Consider the following 21,107-nt stretch of genomic DNA (forward strand, 5'->3'; position numbering starts at 1 on the left):
TTCAGATTCTGACCATGTATTTCCATTGTAGAACTGCAGGTTTCCTATTTCGTGCAGTGCCAGAACTCTGAGGGAGTCATGACCGTTGGCCTGGAGATACTCTGAAGAAAAGTTAGATGGACATGGGAAGGAAAGTAAAACCCTGGTAGCCAGTGACACATACTGTATTTCATTCAGATATTCCACTATTATCTTATCATTTAGTCTGCTGTTACTACTCTTTTATAACACATCTAACTCAGTGTTGACAACTTGTGTTATTTAAGCAAAGCATGTTATTGAAGTATTTTTGCTCTTACGAATGCAGGTGGAATATGAAGCAGTGACAGTCAGCATGTGGTCAGGGCTGATAGGGAGGCTGTAGAGAGCACTTGGAGTAGCGAAGTCCTCTTCGGTCAGATCACAAGGTTGCATATTTGGAGTGGGCCTAACTATGGGACTGAAATCAACCAGGCTTGCAGAATGGCTTAGACCTCTGCTCTGACAGTGCTGCAACTGTGGCGCAAAGCCTGGAGAGACACAAGCAATGCAAACACAGAGAGTTTCAGACTGCTGTTATGTGAGTGCACGGGTGGTATGACCTAAAATTTACATATATCGCCATATAATTTGAAGCATGAAGGGTAACAGTATATATCACAGTATATTCATTTTTCTTAAGATTTTGATATCAATACTTCTAAAGGGTTAAAGCACTGGTATAGCGACTGCATGGCAGCTATTACTGTTACTATAACTAAACTATATTACTAGGACATACGTCACACAGTGCAGAGCTACACAACAAGCGGCACCCTGCTCTATGCACCAAGTCTATTTTTGATGGATGCTGCATCAAGCTGCACAGAGTGGATCAAGCGGGCAGAAAGTCATAAACAAGGATGGCATAGAGAATGAAATGTTCTGAATAACCCCACAAACTTTGGGATAACTTTTTTTTGGTCAAGCAAAGTGAAGGCTCCATCAGTCAGCATGGTATAGTGAAATTTATACCACAGAGTAATTTCATATAGGTGTATTTTCTATACTGTTTATACTGTTCATCCCTATGTATATGTCCACTCAATCAGCACTGAACTCACAGGGCTGTGTGTATCCCAGCAGCAGTAGCAGTAATGAGCGACTATGCTGGAAAACCTGAAGACAATGTGGTCTTTTCTCAAGAGCTTGTCGGTAACAGTTCAGTGTGTCTTCTACATCCAGAGGGACACACACAAGGGACATGGAGAGGTGTATCTCTGCACCTTGGACACAAGACATACATGCATGAAAACACTGCATATGCAAACACAACCTGTTCAAACTTTGTTGAAGTTATTAAATTCATCACTTACTCTAATCATCCTGCCACATATATGAAATTTTACTACAGACAAACTGAAGGAAATAACAAAAAAAAAAAAAAACACACAGAAAGGACAGAAAAAAGGGGGATCCGTCTGTACTCTCTTAATTTTAATTTATTCAATTAAATTTTACTATTCCATCCAACTATTTCCCTACCTTTTGAATTCATCTTCTCTGTCTCTTTTTGGTGTCACCTCTTGTTCGTGTTCCCAGCAAATTCTTTCAGATATTTTGATTTTGTTGTCTTGGAAATCTTTTACATGCTTATTTCCCATTACTCTTTAGTTTTGTCTGTTTTACCTTTGTTTCTTGTAGGATCTTGTACAGTTTTGAAAGAAACAGATTTTCATTGTTTTTTGCTTATAAAGTCCAGTAAGCCATCATGAGATATTTGTAAATATTTAGAGAAATTAAGGTTGGCTATATAAAAATTTTGCCCAAAAGTTTGCCCAATTCATACCATAGTAACTTACCATTCCACCATTCTTACATAATTTCATTTCACTTGTAGCACAGTTATCATTTCTCCTGCCTGCCAATAGCTTGTGTGATTGAAATGTCTGAACATGATGTGACATGAGGCTGGCAGTTCAAACCTTTAAGATCAGCTGTGTCTCGAGAAATGGAGCTTGCAAGTGCTTTTTTTTTGTAAATGGGTGGTTGCTTTACAGGGTGAGGAATCCAGCCACTGAGCACCTGGGTGCCTGCATAGCTCCTGTAATTTACCTGAAATGTAGAAAAGATAGCACCACATACAGTATATACCGATACAGTGCAATACACTCAACGTATAAATTAATGCAAAGAGATAAATTTGTTATTTCACTTTTAATGGGGCAAAAACATGATGTAAACATGTTTCTAGATTCTTTTTTCTAGATAGGTGCTGAATGATGTGAACTGTACAAACTCTTAAAACATTATCATCATTTTTGATTATCATCAATTCTTTTTTTTTTTTTTAGTTTCATTTTTGTGGAAGAATACTGAGATAATATATGGAACCATAAACAAACCCCAAAACAACAAAGAAAATCCTAAAAAATAAGTTTGGTATTTCTTTATTTTGTAAAGTAATCCAATAGTGAATGGTATTTCTATAAAGAAGTTAATTGGCTTGGTTTCCCTTGTTACACTTGAAAATGTGTCTGTGCGTGTGTGTCTGTGCTACCTCCTTGCCAGTGGCCTTCTGTGTCTTAACGTGGTGTGGCAGCGGGACTGCAGGTCCTCCAAAAGAACTAATCCTTTCAAGCAGCCTCCTCTGAGCATGAACTAGTAGAGGCGTTACAATCAAGGCATAACGTTCCCTGGGATACACACACATACAAGACCTTGGGTATTCAATCCAGGTTTACAAACTGATTAATGAGCAAAAATATGGCAGACACAAGACATAAAAAGAGCAGTGTGTTGTCTTCACGTCCACTTAACATGTTTATTAAATGTTTCTCCTATTATTTTTGTACATTATAGTATATGAGTGCATGCTTTGCTCTTATGGTTCTAAATGTCTTCACATTCAAAAGCTCCGATCAAATTCCCTGTTATGATTCCCTGTCTTATTCACCGTGTGTATGAGTTGAAGACTAAGGCCAAGTGGGCCAGTTTTTCCCATTTGCCAAGGTCATGGAGGCACTCCAGAGTGTGCAACACCAAGGTGCGGACCCAACGCAGGTCCACATGTGTGCCGTCATCCAGTGGGGCTGAGAAGTGGAGACTGGACTCCAGTTCTTCCTCAGTTGAGTCGCTGTCATACAAACTCCACAGCTAGGAGTGACAAAGAAGAAGTAGAAGGATCAAAATGAAAGTGACAAAGAGGACTATGTCAACTTTCCTTTGTAGCTGTAAATGTGTTGTTTCTCATAAGACAAAATGCAGATTATAGTGATCACAGCAATCATTGGCAACCTATAGATTGCAACACATTTTGCAATCTTTTGATTTTGTTTTTATATGTTGAGAGCAATAAAGTATGAGAGCAAAAGAAAAATGAGTTTTTAAAACAAATGTGCATATCGGCATGTTATGCTTACCCCTAGTTTGTTCAGCATGTCCATGATTAGGTCAGTAGCCAGCACCAGTAGTGGGGTGAAGGTGGTGTGCAGCTGGTCTGCTGTGATGGGGCAGGGAGGTTCAAACTGAGCAGTTCTCTGGACTAAGACAGTGATTCTGCAGCCTTGGTCCCACACAGTCTGACACACACACTGCAGAGTGGTCCAGTGGCTGCCACGGTGCGCCAACACCTGCAAAATATTGTAAAAAGAAACATAAAATACAATATACTACACACAGATTATGAAAGTAAAATAGGGCTGTCCCAGACGAGAAAAAAACACCAATACAACTATTCAATGATTTGTTCTTTTTTTTTCCAATTCAGTGTGCCACACTAAATTCTTACCCCTACATGAGCATGTTTTGACAGAAAGACTTGCATCTTAATGCCTTTCTTCATCATCTGTGATGTGAAAACATCAGAGACACAGTCACAGAGAAAGTAAAATCAGAAAAGGTCAGAAAATCAGCACACTGCCAAGTGTTTCCTTACTAGTCATTTCACCTTCTCTCATCAGTTACTTACCAGCACATATTGTGAAGATTTTAAGTGCACCAGTTAATATAAACTTTATATTCATACTTATCCATCCATCATATTATCCATTGAAATTTTGTCCCTGTGCATTTGCATAAGCTTCTATTGGTTTCATCCTGTTATTGATATTTGTCATGTTATCCTGTTATTAAACATATTCTCAACTAGAAGAAATCTCAGTTGACTGAGGGGTCTCTGACTGATGAGTCAAATCTTCGACTTTTATGGTGCCACCAGAAAAATCAATAGCACATACAGAACATATTGTGCAGTACACGACTAAACAACAGAATAAACAGAAGGTCCAAAAGATTGTGGTTGTCATGTGATGTGGTTTTCACACAATACACAAAGTTACCAAAGCCTGGATTTACACTACATGGTCCCATGTAATGTCTGCATTTCTATACTTGTGTGTGAGTGTATGTTCATGTATGTATATACAGTACCATGGCCCTTCGGAGATATAGAGCAGCTTTGTTAAGTGAGTCCAGCAGCAAGGCAGCAGTGTGTCTGTTCATCTCAATCTGCTGTCCCATAGTTTGAGAGGAATCCTCTCCCTCCTCACAACTCTCATCTGAGACAGAGTCATCAACTCTGACTGCTGGAAAAATAGGTTGACATGAGTGATGAACTACAGAACAGGTGATAGTTCTTTTTATTTTTCAGACTTGGACATTTTCCTCACCCTCCTTTTTGCTGCTGTCTTTGCATGCAGTTGCAGAGTCCCTAAGACCAGAGCGAGAGGAGCGTCTCCATGAGACAGCCTCACATTTAGACGACTGCTGTGGTTGTGAGCTCCTCTGCACCAGGACACCAGAGTAGGCCAGAGAGAAACAGAACGGATTTAACTGGCTATACCTGAAACAAAATGCATACAGGATACAATATTACAGGCACATGAATATATCATATACGTATATATGTAGAATGATTTTGTTTTTAACACTAATAATAGCAATTATGACTACATATAGTACAATATCTGAGTTCAGATACCAAAAGCAACGCTAAAAATGCATCCCAAAAAATTATGCAATGCTGCATATCTATCTAATCTCTAATCTAATCTAATCTAATCTAATCTAATCTAATCTAATCTAATCTAATCTAATCTCTCAGTGATGACATGTAATTGTAGAAACCCATTGTGCCAGTTAATTTAACTAATGTAACCTATCAAGTTCCAGTTCCCAGAGAACTCAGAAAAGGTGGAGTAAAGTAGCTATTATGTTGTGAGTGAACCTGTGTTGCAGTGCTTCTCCATGCAGCTGGTCCAGGCCCTGGTAAAGCATTGCTAAATGGGCTTGAGCCACACTGTAGTTTAGGTGAGACCTCCAAATTCTCTCCTCACAGCACATATTCCTCAGCTGAAGTTGCTTCTTGTGGCGTTGCACCACCAACGACATCACGGTTGACAGGTTCTCTGCAGTCACCATCCATCTGCACACAGAGAGAGTCCAGCGCATGTGTGGTTATGCAAACCCACACTAATAATTACACATAACACACATCCGCAAACACTCAGAGAAACACACACACACACACATTGTACCTGCTAGTTCTCACTCTCTGATGCGTGATCTGTGGCATTTTCAGCTGTAGTTTCTTTCTTGTGTCATCTTGAGGTGTGTTCTTGTTCTGCTACAAAAAGCAAAAAGAGTATTTACATTTTATATTAAAGGGACAAATTGGATTATATGATGTGGAGATGTACTTATTGATATCGTTAACTCCCAGTTTGGGGAAGCAAAGTGGACCAGTAGAACATAAGATAAGCAATGAACTGCTGTGGACAGGATCCACAACAAAACTCTATAAATTCTATATTTCTCCCCTGGTCTTCTGTGTCCCCCTGCCTGCAGTGATGTGCCATGTTTGATCCATTGTTTGAATCATGTGGTATTTTGAAAGGCAGTGTTTTTAAAGGGCAAAGAAGTGACATGATTCTTCTGATTCTATCCTTATGAACTTAATTTCACTGAAATTGGTCTTTTGAATCTTTTTTAGCAGTGCCACCTCTAATTACTGTTAATGATTAATAAAAATTGTGAGGTGGGAACCACTCCCTAACAATATCTCTAAAAAACCCAAACTTTTTTAAAAATAAAAAATAAAAAATGTTAAATGTATTTTAGATACACACAGCAGTGTCTAGCTGGTTCAAACAAAATCAGATCATACGAGGCATGTGTGGTGACAAAGAAGGGTTTTAACTAATTTTTGTTCAGTTTTGAATGAAGTATTTCATTTTGCAAAAGATCTGAGGTGCTCTGCTACTTGTGTGTGGTTGGGTGAATTGTGTGTCGTGTTTTGATAAAATGAGCCCTGTTTTCAAAATCATGCTTGAGCAATTGTAAAAAATTATAAAGCACTTGCTCGCCAAACAACACATAAAAGCAACAACACACACTGCCCTGCATGAAAATATGAATAGTGTAGCATATGCTATGACTTTGGGGGGAGCAGAAAAACTAATGCTCCCCATAGATGGTGCCTATGGCCACATGTACACTATGTGTGGGGTATTTGTGTGCTTATGTGTATTTTCACCTGCGGTAGTTCATTTCCTTTCTGAGTCTGAGCACTACTTCTTCTTTTACACTGACTGTTTCCCTCCAAACATCTTGTGGATAGTTTCATCATGTCGTCACGCCTGACAAAGACAGAAGCATTCACATACTCAAGCCTTTATCAGCATAGGCAAAATAGCTACCATTTATAATAAAGTGCAGAATATTATCAATAGGTAAATGGACAGTAATGCATTGTTTGATGTTTTGATTATAACAGTATTTATCTGAGTAACACACAATGATCATGACATTAAAGCTGAAATCTTAAATATTACAATTTTTAATCAGCAAAGAGGTACACAGGAAAAGCACACCTGGAAAGAAATTCAAATATGCTTTGCCCCCACTTTAACACAAGGTCTGGGTGGCCTTCTTCCATGGTTCTCTGGAGAAGTAGTGCAGCAAACTCAATAAAATACACCTTTCTTCTGAGCTTCATCACTATCAAGAACACATATACACAAAACACAGGTGTAAATGAACAAGAATTATTATTTGATTTTTGTATGTAAGTAAGAGTGTGAGCCACTTACCATTTTGATAGGCATCCTGTAATGTGCTGTTGGAGATCAGATCATACAATATGATGGGATCCTCCCTGCCAGTCAGTGGACGTAAAATCTCTGCAGAAAAAAAGACAGACATCGAATAGATAAAATAAGTCATTATAATGAGAAAGTTTCTCACAATTATGATTTAGTATGTCAAAACAATGGCTTACTATGTAAGAGTAAGGATTTAAAAATTAGTTAGTTCCTCAAAGTACTTAGTTAGTACATCAAAACAATGGCTTAGTATGTCAAAATAATAACTTAGTATGTCAAAATAATGAGTTAGGTGTTGCAAAATGATGACTTAGTATGTCAAAATAATGAGTTAGAGCCACTGAACAGCTGAGAGACTCAAAAGATGTGATAACATGTCAGTTTTAGTTTTGATGAAGAAGTATTTTCTATTAAACATTAAAAAAGTGTTTATTATTTAACAGTAGATGCAAAATTATATTATAAAAGATCATGTAAAATGTGGAAATAAAAACCGTCCTGGAATATTTTCAACAAAGACAGCTTCAGTCACTAATAGTAAGGCAGATAGTATAAACGTCTTGCTATACACCCCACCTTGTTTTCAACATACTTGTGTGAGTGTGTGTGTGTGTGTGTGTGTGTGTGTGTGTGTGTGTGTGTGTGTGTGTGTGTGTTACCATTGTCTGCCTTCAGAGCTGCTTCACATGTGAGTCTTTTCTTGTTCTTCGAATTCAGTGCCTTCATCTGAAGACTTAACTTCATTTCACCCTTGATTGCAATGAAGCACACACACACACACACACACACACACACACACACACACACACACACAAAAACAGTGGAACAAATTGTTCTTTAGTTGGTTATATTTAACATTATTTAATATCAAAACATCACTAAAATTATAGCAGTCTTTTCTAAAAATCTGAGAATATATTGCGTAATCATATTTCATTTCACAATCTAACATTAAGAGTGATGATAAATCATGAAATAAATTTGCACATTTCTCCTGTTCTTATACCCACAGCTTCACTGGTAAGTCTTCTGATCTGCAGCTGGGCATCATACACCTCTTGGAGCAGCCTGCGACCACAGTCCATCATCACAGAAGCTGTCTGATGCAACCTGAGCACACGTAATGCCTGCACAGGAAGAATGGAGGAGGAAAAATTATTTGGTGCAAGGCTCTTGGTTGTTCATTATTTGGTATATCAGGGAACTCTAAGTCATGTCTGTTAAATACTAAAAAAAAACGAATAAAATATCTTAACAATGTAACCAATGTCTGTCAATCTACACTTAGCAAAAATTACCACAAAAAATAATTTATGTCATCTTTTTAAATGTGGTGGCACTAAAACTTACAGGATTTGGAAGCATATTTTTACAAAAATAAAAGCAACATCAGAATTAAAACGCATAAACTGCACATATACATATGCAGACCCACCTTCGACAGGTAGTAGGTGATGCAGGCTATCATGTGCATAAATGATTCTGAGGTGTTTCCAGGCCATTTTTGTTTTAGAAGACTTGAATTCACCTCCAAAACTATCAAGCATTTTTTTAGCACCTGAACATCAGCACACAGACAGGGGCATAAACAAACACAGTTATGAATTATTTGCTGTTTGTATTGTGCTACATTGTTAACAAAGCAAAGTTTGCTCTTGTAGCACAGAATATTTGTATGGATGAGGTTTTTTCATACCTGCACCACAGGGTCACAAATGATCTGATGGAAGATTAGAGGGGCCAAAAGGCCATAACAGCTAACTACAGCTTGCACTGCAGTGCTGCCATCATTCAACCACATTGCCAGATCAATGGCCACCAGCATTCGCTCACACTCTGCCAGTCTGGCTTCCTGCATACACACACATGCCATTTATTATGTTCATGTTAGTTTCAAAGTTTCATAACCTTTGTTCATATCAATACAACCAAAAGATGACATACATTTGCACACTGTGATGCTGCTAACAATGATAACCATACAACAATAAAGCAATTAAATACATCCTTACTGTACACACCTCTCTGTTCAGATCATTTTCTTACCTGTTCCCAGATAAATGGCCCGTTGTCACTGAATGAGTCACAGTAGAGTGACCCCTGCTGAATGTTGATCTCTGTCTCAATGAGGATGGAAGTGAGGAACAGCTGACACAGGTGAGGAGAGGACTGTTGCAGGGTCTGAATGCACAACCTTCAGATGATGAATGGTGATACAGTAAAAGAGATTAGCAAGTGCCAGTAAATACATACCCCTCAACTTAAATTGTGTGGATGTATATGTGTTTGACTCCTCACCCTGTGGTAGCAAGTCTATCCTGTGTGCTGTGGGAGCCAGGGTCAGTGTAGGTGTAGTGGCTCCACAGTTCTCTGCAGGCTTTCTTTGCTATGGTGTACTGCTTTGTTTGAAATGCCACCTGAGAAAGGAGTCAAGAAAGCAACAACCATAATACTGATTTTTCTCTGAACTGTTGGCATTAGAATGAAGGTGCTCAACAGTTTGTCATGGGACAAAACCCCAACAATGAACAACAGAAGCATGCATATTTTAGTCCTAGTAAATTAATTTTTTAGCAATAAGTATTTGACATCCTATCACTTCATGACAACAAAAAATATGACAAAATCACTGATCATTACACCCTGATGATTAAAGATGAGACAAAATAGTTGGCTCTGTTTGCCAAAGGACAACAGAAGTTAGATCACAGTAATCAGCCATTTCGAAGTACAAATAAATCTCTCTTTCTACTAGAAATACAGTAGTTGCTACTTGAAACTGCTCACAACAAGGTGTGTGGATTATCATGAGCAGCCACGTCATGATTTTTGGAAACAGACACTGGTTTTGGATTTTTCGAATGTATTTTTGGTGCCTCAAGCACCACATGCCAAATTGGAGAGAAGGCAGACATCTCTATGGCTGATATCTCCAAAAACTTGGCAACTCATACCAAAACTATCTCGATGGATAAATAGCATTGCAGTTAAGAGGTAGAATATGGATTTCTGATTTTGGAGTGAACCTCCCCTTTAAGATGGTCTAAACAGCAAATTGAGATGCTAAGATCTTTGTGGATGCTCAATGAGGAACCAAATTTTGAATATGATATATGCATTTTTACTATTTAAAGTCAGAAGCTTTAACTGCAATTTACAGAAAGTGTTAGTCAGTACCAGAAAAATATGCGGTGAGGTGATTAACTGGTATCACATGCCCACTTGATAATAGTTTTCAATAGTATTTAGTGTACCTGTGCCAAATGGGCCCATGTGGAGAGCAGTGGTACTGGCATGGATGCCAGCAGTGGGAATGTTGTCCCTCCTATGGTATTGCCCAGTAGCTTTCCCTGGCTGTTGTAGGCTGCCACAGCAAACACATACTTTTGGTTGGGCTCCAGCCCCTCCACCCTCAGCACACACTCACCAGATCCTGCTGGTACCTTCAAACATACAAAGTCAGACCTAATATTATAGGCACACACCAGGTCACACAAGATCACAGACAAGTGTTAGATTAGACCTGACACTCTTCTGTGAGAGACATACTGTAGAGCCAGACAGATATAATGGTCAGCCAGTATTGTTGGCCTGATACTGGCCTAGCACAGCTATATTGGTCTATATCAGTATCGGGGTATATGTTACATTATGCAGATTGTTTTTATTTTTTCAAATTTTCAACTTTCTGCTTCCTGTTGCTCATCTATGTTGCAAAGAAAACCTTATTTGGCTGGGGGCCTTGTAAAAGTAACATACATATAGTTACATCTTAAGTTAGCTGAACTACTTTCTAACAAGTTAGTAATCTACACCAACTGTTAGTTACAGTAGCTAGTTACATCTGATGGCCTACTTTAGAACATAGAAACACACAGAACATAGAAAACAGAGAGATGTGACGACACAAATGTCACTTTTATATGTCTCTCAGCAACATCTTTTAACTGTCTTCAGCATTTGAATTTCTTTTCAACATAGACAAGCTTAAGACATAATGTGGGCAGGACTTGGGAAGAGTCTACTATTAAAGTTACCTGTGAAGGCTTACTGTTGCAGTGGTCTTTAAGTGTTATTTTGAATTTAAATTAAGAATATCGGTCAATATATTGATATCAGATGTTTTTACTCCTTGATATCTGTATCAGCATCAGCTCCAAAAATCCAGTGTTGGGTTCTAGTAAATCCTACCATATTTCCAGTTCCTGGAAGGCTGCAGTCACCAAGGCGGACTTTCTTGTTAATGCCCTCAGCTGCATGGCCACACAGCTGGTACCAGCACACCTGCAAAGCAACAAAAGTAGAAAAAGAACGATACAAAAGTTTTGTTGGATTATTTGCTGCTGGTTAGATTAGCAAATTAACAACATAAATAAAAGCAAATCTCACTTGTCCCTCCAGGTCATAAGGTGCTGGGGAAAAGGTTAAGGAGTGGTCAGTGCGTGAGAGAAGGATGGGGGGAGGTGGAGGGTTTTCATCTTCCTCCTTCATCCCTTTGTCTTTATTTTCAGCTGGAGTCTTACGGGTGGTGGATATAAACAGTTTTCTCTCCTCCACCCCTGCTTTCTCTATGAGGATAGAGGCCCCCTGGCAACAGAACAGTCAAACCTGTTGAATACTAATTACACTTCATGAAAGCTCACCTCACTCACCAGTTATCAGTAAAGGTGGCTACATATGAGTCCATTCACTTACACAGTATGTACAGAAATGTAATTTATTTTTGTTTTACTGTAAAGTTTAAAGAAATGTTACATACCACCAGAACCAAGAAAGTATTACAATTAAGCCTTATTAACAGGGTATTGGCTCTGTGTAGGTATGTAATACAGTATTTTTTAATTGAATAATTTAAAAGTAAGCATATTTTGCATCTCTTTTTACACAAACAAACACATTTGGAGATAAACATACATATTACTGTGGTGCATGTAGCACAACATAGTTGTGACTGTGGCTAAGATAATGGGAATGTTTGTTCATGTGTTACCTCCAGCAGACTCTTGGTTTGGTTCTTGCTGCTATTCAGCTCCATGCTGTTGAACACCAGCAAGGCTTTTTGCATCAGGAAAAGAGCTCTGGACACCTTGTTCTTCTTGATCCGATCCAACAGCTCAGACTCTGTGACTAGACACAACCGACAAAGTGTCAGAGCAAATTACTCTATTTATATTTAGCAAGCAAGCAATACTTGGATAATGTAAAATAAACACAATTAAAACCATTTCAAAGAAGAAATTAAATAATATAAAATATAAAATGTAGCAAAAATAATAACTAAAACCAGTTTAAAAAAAAACAAGGCTAATCAGTTCTTAATTTAGGTAAGTCTGTGTGTCAAGTGAGACTTACCTGCGTTTAGCTGCAGTAACTTGAGGGAAGCCCTGTGGTGGATGATGTCTAGCTCAAGATGAAGGTCTATGGCCAGCAGGGACACACGGATGGACTCAATGTGCTGAGAGTCTTTAGTATCTGATTCTGCCTTAGTTTCCACTTCTTGTTCCTTCTTCATCAATTCATCTTCTTCATTTCTCTCTTCTGGTGATGTCGGAGAAGACAGGGAGAGAGTAGATGGAGGGAGGGGACTATATTTCTATCAAAACAAGAGGAAAATGGGTTTTTAGCAACACTCACCCGCCCACTGTATTTTCTCAGTCAACACTGATTTCCTCTGAATTGTTTTTGCATGTTTTCCTGTCTTAAAATACATTGTTGAAACACATCTCAACATCTTTTATGCAAGTGTTGGGGTTAGGTTAACTACCTACCTGCATGAAGGTGAAGTCAGTAACTGCAGAGCTATCTTGGGGCAGCATCATAGCTACACTCTTTGCCAGAGCTTCAAGACCCCTATCTGCCACCTCACGCACCTTCTGAAGCAGCTCTGTGTTTGAACTCTTCATGCACACACAAACACACTTATTGCACAATATATTTCGTTTACAATATTTCTGAAAAACATCAGACAGAATACTGCACTGGCACTATATGTGTAATTTGTTTTTTCATCACATGTAAACACTTTACAATATACAGAATTATCCTTTGATGTTATGAAGAGTAAATCGATCCACATACCGTGAGAAGAGAGAAAGAGCTTGGCTTCACACCATCACTGTCTGCTTCACAAGCTGCTATACATAAGATATCAGAATGATAATATTGTCATATCTAATTATATACAGTAGTCCACAATATACCAAACACCAAAGTGATATTCTGGATAACCAGATCCAGTACAAAAGATGGAAAATGTCAGTTGTCCGAATGACTGAAAAAGAGCAAATGGTAGAAGATCATTCCTCACCTGGACTTTGTGCTTGATGACTGTGTTCAGCTACACTCTCTAGCTGTATGGCAAATGTGTGGATCAACTCTGCCATCATTATGCAGTCAACAGTTGCCAAGTCACAGGCAAAGGCCACGTCACACAGTGAAGAAAGACACCACAGCCACTACGGGGTAAAAAATAATACATGAACAGAGAGAAATGGGACATCTACATTAAATATGCTGTTCATTCAGTAAATATAAGTATGTGTTTTATGCTGTTCATTCAGTTCATTCAGTCCAACTCTCACTAGCTGTGTTTACACGGACTCAAATATTCCATAAATAATCAGAATAATAGTCCAATCAGAATTAGTGCACATCAATTGGAAGAGACTGGCCTAATCAGATTGAGCCAGATCAGAAGGAATTTTCGAACAGGTTGAGAGGGTTAGTGTAAATGTTTGATAATCCATTCAATAGAAAAATAACAATGTAAACACTTACTCTGATCATTCATCTCTGACTGGAATAAGTATATTGGCCAGGTGACATGTCACTAATGAGTTTCAAGGAGGAACAGCAACATGGTGGTAGCAAAACAGAACTGACCAGTAGTGAATACAACTGTTAGTATTCCCAGGATACGATGTGGATCCATCTTTAAAATTACCGAGGAGAAACACTACTTCCTCTTTGTTTACTGGTGGCTGGCAAACCAGAACTACTTCCTCTTCTTCTTCTGTTATATTTCTGTCAGATTAGATACTTCCCAGTGGGTGGAAGACGTTTGTGCATGTTAAAAAAGTTGTATGTATTTAACATACAGTTGGCTCCAAATCACTATTTGGATTGCAGTATTCATTTTTGTATGTGCAATAGCTGCATATAGTAAGTAGGAATTTCTTATCAGAACAATTTCAATTAGACAGGAGAAATTTTGTCCATGTAAACACTGTGAAGTATAAAAGTTGCCATTTTACTGGGGTTTTTTTTCTTTTTTTTCTCATACAAAAAAAAAAAGTTGCCATTTTATATATGACAATTATGTCATCCTGAAAAAGTCAATAGCTTCAGTAATCCTCACCTTTTTAAGTACTTACCTTATCATGGTTATCTACCTTCACAGGGTAGTGTGTAAACTCTCTGTTTTGCAGCTGATCCTTCTGCACGACCGCCTTCACTTTACCCCACAGAAATAACACAACATCCAAAACCAGATCCCCATCTGGCTGCACCTCCTACACAAAATACACACACAGAGTATGTACACATTAAAAAATAAGACTAACTATAATCTGACCCCTAATCCCTCATAGATAGACCCCAACACACAAACACACATCATGGGAACTTACAGGAGCAGAGCCACAAACAGACTTGTGCAGGGTCTCCACCAGGCCAGTGAACTCATCACTCATTGAGAATGACGACTTGCGCCTGTCTGTATGAATAAAACAAATAACACAACCACATTATAATTCAAAGATTACTAAAATCAACAGAGATGTATTGAACCACTTTTTTCCTGTTCTGATATCACAATTTAGATATCTGTTGATGCTGACACTACAACAAACATTATAACAACTATTATAACCAACGCTCTTTTTTCCTGATGTTTATGATAGGCTGAGAGATGCCTATTTTATAATTTATGTTCCAAAATGCAAATCTCACTGTTTGTTAGTGTTTGTCATGGATTAGTAATGTGTTTGCTCAGAACACGGTGGTTTACAGTGGTGGAGTAAGTTGGTAATTGCCATTTTTCTGCTGTTTTATTATTACACTGTGAATGAGGTGGACAGTACATTTCTTCACCCAAGCTGCATTGAGTCACAGTGACACAAATTGCTTCTCCCTTAGATTACATGCAAATGCGTGACAGAAGGGAAAAGTGTGTGCAGCATTGTTAAATGAGAGTAGAGTAGCAATAGCAGGGGCAATAGGGCAATAGCAGGCCTCAGTACCAATACTAGATCAGATTGGTCCCATGAAATTATTGCTGGATATTTTGTAATTAAGTAACAGAGGCCCAATGTCAAACATCTTATTAATACCTAATAAATGCCAGGTTATGAACAAGAAGATACATCTCAAAGTCTATCAGGACAGGAATTAACTTGGTTAAGATACCAAGTGGTCCTCATAATTTTGTTCATAAGGCAACCACAAGGAAGCACAGAAAAGAAGCCAGAAATGAACCACAGGTGGCATAGTTTCACTCTGGCTACCATCAATCGTGTCGTCCTCTTGAGCGCTTCTCCTCTTGGAAGACAGTAGATTGTTGAAACTGTCAAGTAAAGCAAGTTCCAGCTCTGCCTTCCTGAAAGACTGACCTTCCACACCCTGACACAGAGAGACACATAGAGACACTCAAGATCATTCAGAGACACAGCCCACATTGAACTGAATCATAAGAACTGTAGTAGATGCTTTTGTGCTACTCACAGACAAAACCTGCAGCATCTCTTTGGCAAGTTCTGTGAATGCTTCTGGCTGCTTGTACTGAAACAACAGCTTAACAAACCTCACTGCAGACAAGATGGGTACTTTGTTTTCACCTAGCAACACAACACAACACAACTACATTACTTTACACTGATTTCCAACCACTGCACAAAACACACAGCTTGCAACACAAGATGAGGGGATGTACATGCTGAATGGAAGCAACAATCGGTTTCATGATAATCCGCAATAAAATTCCTGATGTAATTACTGAATTGCCGTTTCAAACTTTAATTATCAACATAATGAGGAATGGAATTTAATTTTTAGTGTTTTCAATTATTTGACGTCATGAAGGCCTGATGCCAGAGCAGCAGGTCCATCAAATTAAACAATGATTTCAATTTCGCAGAAGTAATGAATTTAACTTGAGGGCTAAAGGTTCATTTTATTTGAAATGGATGAATGGAAAGCATTTTATTTGAAAAAGGCCTAAATACATTAAAAAATAATTGAATAAAATAATTTAGAAAAATATTAAATTATTTAAAAAATACCAATATGAGAGGCCAAGGAGAAATCTTGGAAATCAGCTGGGGCAGTGAGGGCAGGGCATTAAGTCCACTGTGGCCTCAGGGGATTTAATTTTTTGAGGGGAAATAGGGCCAAATCGAGGAGGCATGGCAGCCATGGTCTTTGTGGCATCCATGACATTCCTGCCCCTACAGTGCTTTGAAAAACTCACAGTAAATGGTGTCCACGTGCCCCCATGTGTAATGTGGGTTGGTTCAGTGAAAACACTGACATTGCAAAGGACATGATGCCATTTCAAATCATTGAGAGGTTTTCAATGTAAAACTTGCTGAAATGATCTCAGTGTGTTTATCAGTACTTATAGAACACACCTTAACAATACAGCAATAATACTGCTAAACATGACATTTTTGGTCATTACAATCATAATCAGAAATGAACACAGTGTTTCATCTCTAGCTGTAAAATGACAAAAAAGAACAAAGAAAACAGTGACTAACCTGTAATGGCTAAATCCAACAGAGTGGATGTTGGTGTCAGTGCACTAAGAGACTCTCTTGTAGTTCCAACTCCTTCAAACACAGGAATATACAAGCACATCATTCAGCACATAAAGTGACTTTTTCTTGCCCTAAATATCAAATTGCATTTCTGTATTACTGTACTCACTTAAGTGTTTTTTCTGTGATTTGCTTTATTTACCAGATAATATACTGATGCCAGCAGAGAGAAGCTCCACGTTCACCCTCTGCAGCTCTGGTTCATCTGGCATCCTTGTCTGCAGCGGACGTCTGGTGTCCCAAAGTGCTTCCAAGATGCCCAAGAACTGCGCTGCACTGCTGTCAAACAGGTCCATTAGCATACGTTCTGTTGTCGTACGAGGCCACGGTGTCTACAGTAGATATACGCAGGCATACAATTTTAGGTAATATTACAAGAACAACATTAACAAGAGTCAAGGGTAATATCAGTAGGATTTGTCTTTAACTTTCACAAACACAGCCAAATGTCCCAGGAGCCCAGTGTTTTGGGTTTTGGAGATATCAGCTGTAGTCTGCCTTGTCTCAAATGTAATGGAACTAGATGGCACACAGCTTGTGGTGTTCAACACATCAAAAATCCATTTGAAAAACTGAACAGCAGTGTCTCTCTCCAGAGATCATGACGTTATTCAAGACAAGACACAGGAACAACTTTCTTTCTAGAAGAAAGGAAGTAGAAGAAAGAAAGCTGTCTCCCCACTATACAGGGGAGAAAGCAGACATCTCCATGGGCGATATCTCAAAGCCCAACAACTCACACCAAAACAATTCAGATGGATAAATAGCACAACAGGTAAGTAGTAGTAGTAGTAGTAGTAGTAGTACTAGTTGTAGCAGTAAAGTGAATCTTATTACATTGGGTATGTCCTTCAGGGTACTTCTGGTTTTGATTCTGAACGTGGATTTGGGTCTCCTCCGGGCCTCAAATATCATCCACTTGAATTTCATGGCAGCCAACTGAGAGAACAATTTAGTAAACCAAAGAGAAGCACATCAACACTGTTAAGGCAAAACAACAAATGGTTAACTTGTATACAGAAAGTTAAAATAAAATTCATACATCTTCAGAGGACAACAATCTGAGTGAATTTATACATACAGTGGTCGCTCCATGGTGAAAATTCTGTAGTCTTATACACTGAGAGATGTTATGAATGCAGAGCCACTGTTTTCCCTAAAGGCACTGATGCTTACACAGTGCAAATTGTACTTCATACAGCACTTACACTGATTAGATCTGCAGATTAGCATGGTTAATATTTGCATGTGCTACATGTTGATGTTTTTCACTGCTGACTGAGGTGTGATTGATTTCTTTAATATTTTATCACAGCAACTGTATTAAGAGTGTACTTCAATGAGAAGCGTCCCCCTGCCTTGATAGAGGCTTCTTTGTAAGCTCTCTGGGTCTCTCTAGTGGCAGGAACGTCACTCTGCTCTTCCATCTTTGCTAGCTCAGTGATTTTTCCCCAGGCTCTCCCGGCAAATTCCTGTTAACATTTGAAGAAACACAAACAACTAATCAAATCAGGAACATGACTTTCAGAAAAATTCAGAAATTCAATTTAAGAACATTTTTGACGTGACTTCAATATGTGGATTAAATTTCATACAGAACGGCATGTCCATACATGATAAAAATGACATTAGTTATACATCAGTTATTTTATCTTATTTAAAGGTAAGCATGAAGAATATATTATTTTCCCCAAGTCTGGGGCAGTAATATCTTGATACCAGTGGTGGACAGTAACAAGGTACATTTACTTGAGTACGGTACTTAAGTGCATTTTTTAAGTATCTGTACTTTACTTGAGTATTTGTTTTTTGTAAACTTAAACTTTTGCTCCACTATTTCAAAGACAAATATTGTACTTTTGACTCCAATACATTCCTAGGAAAGTTGTTGTTGTTAGTCGTTACTTTTAAGCTAAGCATAGCTTTGAAGTCAGCTGTTGGCTGTTTTTTCTAAAACGCAATTGACCACACCAATCACAGTGCCCATTCTCAACTGAGATTGATGTAAACGCAGAAAAACGTCATCCATGCGCGCTCTGTAACAAGCACAAGCAAGCTCTCCCTCTTTCATTCAAACAAAATACGATAATGGCGAGGAGGCAGGAGGCAGGAGAAAGACAACTCAAGATGTTATAAAGCCTTTAATGTTGTATTGTTTTTATCAGGGTGAAAAATACCACATAGTTAATGTATATACTCCCCCTGAAGCCAGAAAGAAATCTAATTTATTTAACAGACTTCGAGAACTTACAGATGGCTTCAATCTAATACCATGCTTTGATTTTAAGACAGTTATGTAAGAAAATAACAATAGCTGTCTTTTCTGTTTTTGATTGCATCTCTATACTTGAGTTTTTATAGGTGTTTCTATAGGCTTTGTGTAGCATAGTGGTTCTGCAAGCAAGTCAGTGCATCATTAGGTGGTTTTAGAGAGTTACAAGGTTTTGTAAATGCATTGTGTTGTGTGAGTTGAGCGCTTTGTCCACCACTGCTTGATATAGTAGTCAATTAATAAATTATTTTTATTACATAATGCTAGATAATCTTCTCTGAAACAGATTACCTGCAGATAGACTGCTCTCACAAAAACTGAAGACAGATCAAAAGCAGGTGACAGTTGGAATTCATAACTCATTAAATGTGAATAGTCTGTTGGCATCACGATGATTGTGTGTTTGTGTGTGTCTGGATGCAGATGAAATGTGTCCTTCACCTCTGCCTGCACAACAGCCTGGTTGTCATAGTAACAGTGACAGACAGCACAGTAGAGAGTGGCAATCCATGGCAGATACTTTGCAGTCATCAGAGGGATGGAGAGCTCTAAACTGATGCTGGCCCACAGAAGATACTCCAGTGCCTGGACAGGATCATGAGTGAGTGAGAGTGAGTCACTAAAAATTCACTTCTGAACCCCAAACTAAGTGTCCTGTTACAGTTAGCACATTTAAAAAAAGACATTAATCTGTCTGAAAAATTATGGTTTTGCGGATCTTCTACTGCCTCATTATCAGACACTCCCGATATAACTTAATACAGAAAAGGCACAAGTTGGATCTTATCAGGTCTGACTATCAAACATTCCACTTTTTTGTATTGGTTTCATAAATTATTTATCTACTGCTGTGTATATTTTTCAGGAACTTTGGAATTTTGTTTTCCAAAAGAAGATTAATAGCAGGTAACACTTAAAATGATCATTGCCACTTTGAGTATGACATGTACCTCTGCTGCATCTGCTGAAACTCAAGGGCTCAGATGCCTTTAAACATGCACTGACGCGTCATCATTTGGCTCTTTCGGCTGTCAGTGTACTTTAATATACAGTATGTGAAAAACAAGTTTTGAAAACAAGCGATTTACAAGCTAAAGTTTACACTGAGCTAGCTAGGAGCCAAGCATTAGAAACTCCTGATCCGTAGTCAGACGCGTTCTCCATTGTGCCACTAGCCCTATACAGAGCTCTGTGTGGGAACAGCTTGGTTCTCCTGGTATGACATGCAAACAGCCACGGTCTTGTATAGTGTAGACAAACGTGGAGAAAAACGGTCAAATCTAGTCTAGTCATTGCCTTGCACAGGAAAATTAGCTTAAGCTGTCCAGCTTCAATTCTGTAAACTGAAGTAGAGACTAGAGTATGTTAAAGCAACAATATAAAAGAGGAACAGCTTATCAATGCTGCCGTGACCTGGATTTCAACTGTAATTGCCTCAGCCACAACACAGAGTACTAACCACTGCACCAGTGATTCCAAACCTTTTTTGCTTGGAGCCCCCCCCCTCACCCCCTTGTATCCAATGAAAGCTGAGCCCCCAAGCCCGCACACAGCGACATGAAACAAAAGAAAAAGTGATTAATTCCAAAGCTTTACTGTCCCAAATAACATCAATTAAATTGTTTCCATTCTTAAATACATTATTTCTGGTAAATGCCTCTTTTCTAGTATAAGTAATGATTCTTTATCATAGAGTTTGAGAGATCACAGAGTTGTGGTCTGCAAAGTAGCCAACTATTTTTAATTTAACACAGAATAGAAGAAATGAAGAAGTGTATCTTTTAGTAATAGTTTTATAAACAGATTTTCTTTTATAAATTGTGATTTTAGTTAACATGCAAAACTAATTTGATGTTGAGATGAAATCTGTGCCCTTACAACTATCATTTCTATAAGTACCTGTGCACTATAGTTCATGGTCATCAGGTAACGACAGATGGTGTAGATGTGTAAAGAACC

The 21,107-nt window shown here is 38.4% G+C and overlaps 1 protein-coding gene across 1 annotated transcript in view; it reads right to left on the bottom strand.

Annotated features, from left to right (window-relative positions):
* cfap54 (cilia and flagella associated 54) overlaps window positions 1-21,107 on the bottom strand; it is a 45,239-nt gene that overhangs the window by 21,773 nt on the left and 2,359 nt on the right. Inside the window, 38 exon segments of the mRNA XM_084731193.1 lie at window positions 14-101; window positions 300-509; window positions 1,083-1,244; window positions 1,944-2,073; window positions 2,519-2,654; window positions 2,915-3,114; window positions 3,381-3,590; window positions 4,390-4,544; window positions 4,629-4,801; window positions 5,186-5,383; window positions 5,496-5,584; window positions 6,494-6,596; window positions 6,831-6,957; window positions 7,050-7,139; window positions 7,721-7,811; window positions 8,072-8,188; window positions 8,497-8,619; window positions 8,758-8,913; window positions 9,108-9,255; window positions 9,360-9,478; window positions 10,316-10,504; window positions 11,253-11,345; window positions 11,451-11,648; window positions 12,052-12,188; window positions 12,414-12,654; window positions 12,830-12,958; window positions 13,140-13,195; window positions 13,369-13,516; window positions 14,435-14,572; window positions 14,690-14,775; window positions 15,566-15,680; window positions 15,783-15,895; window positions 16,817-16,888; window positions 17,019-17,208; window positions 17,714-17,815; window positions 18,235-18,348; window positions 19,590-19,733; window positions 21,048-21,106. Of these exon segments, the coding sequence (XP_084587319.1) occupies window positions 14-101; window positions 300-509; window positions 1,083-1,244; window positions 1,944-2,073; window positions 2,519-2,654; window positions 2,915-3,114; window positions 3,381-3,590; window positions 4,390-4,544; window positions 4,629-4,801; window positions 5,186-5,383; window positions 5,496-5,584; window positions 6,494-6,596; window positions 6,831-6,957; window positions 7,050-7,139; window positions 7,721-7,811; window positions 8,072-8,188; window positions 8,497-8,619; window positions 8,758-8,913; window positions 9,108-9,255; window positions 9,360-9,478; window positions 10,316-10,504; window positions 11,253-11,345; window positions 11,451-11,648; window positions 12,052-12,188; window positions 12,414-12,654; window positions 12,830-12,958; window positions 13,140-13,195; window positions 13,369-13,516; window positions 14,435-14,572; window positions 14,690-14,775; window positions 15,566-15,680; window positions 15,783-15,895; window positions 16,817-16,888; window positions 17,019-17,208; window positions 17,714-17,815; window positions 18,235-18,348; window positions 19,590-19,733; window positions 21,048-21,106 (5,149 nt within the window).

Source organism: Lutjanus erythropterus, chromosome 11 (genome assembly GCF_056507025.1).
Source record: "Lutjanus erythropterus isolate fLutEry1 chromosome 11, fLutEry1.hap2, whole genome shotgun sequence".
Lineage (NCBI taxonomy): Eukaryota > Metazoa > Chordata > Actinopteri > Lutjaniformes > Lutjanidae > Lutjanus > Lutjanus erythropterus.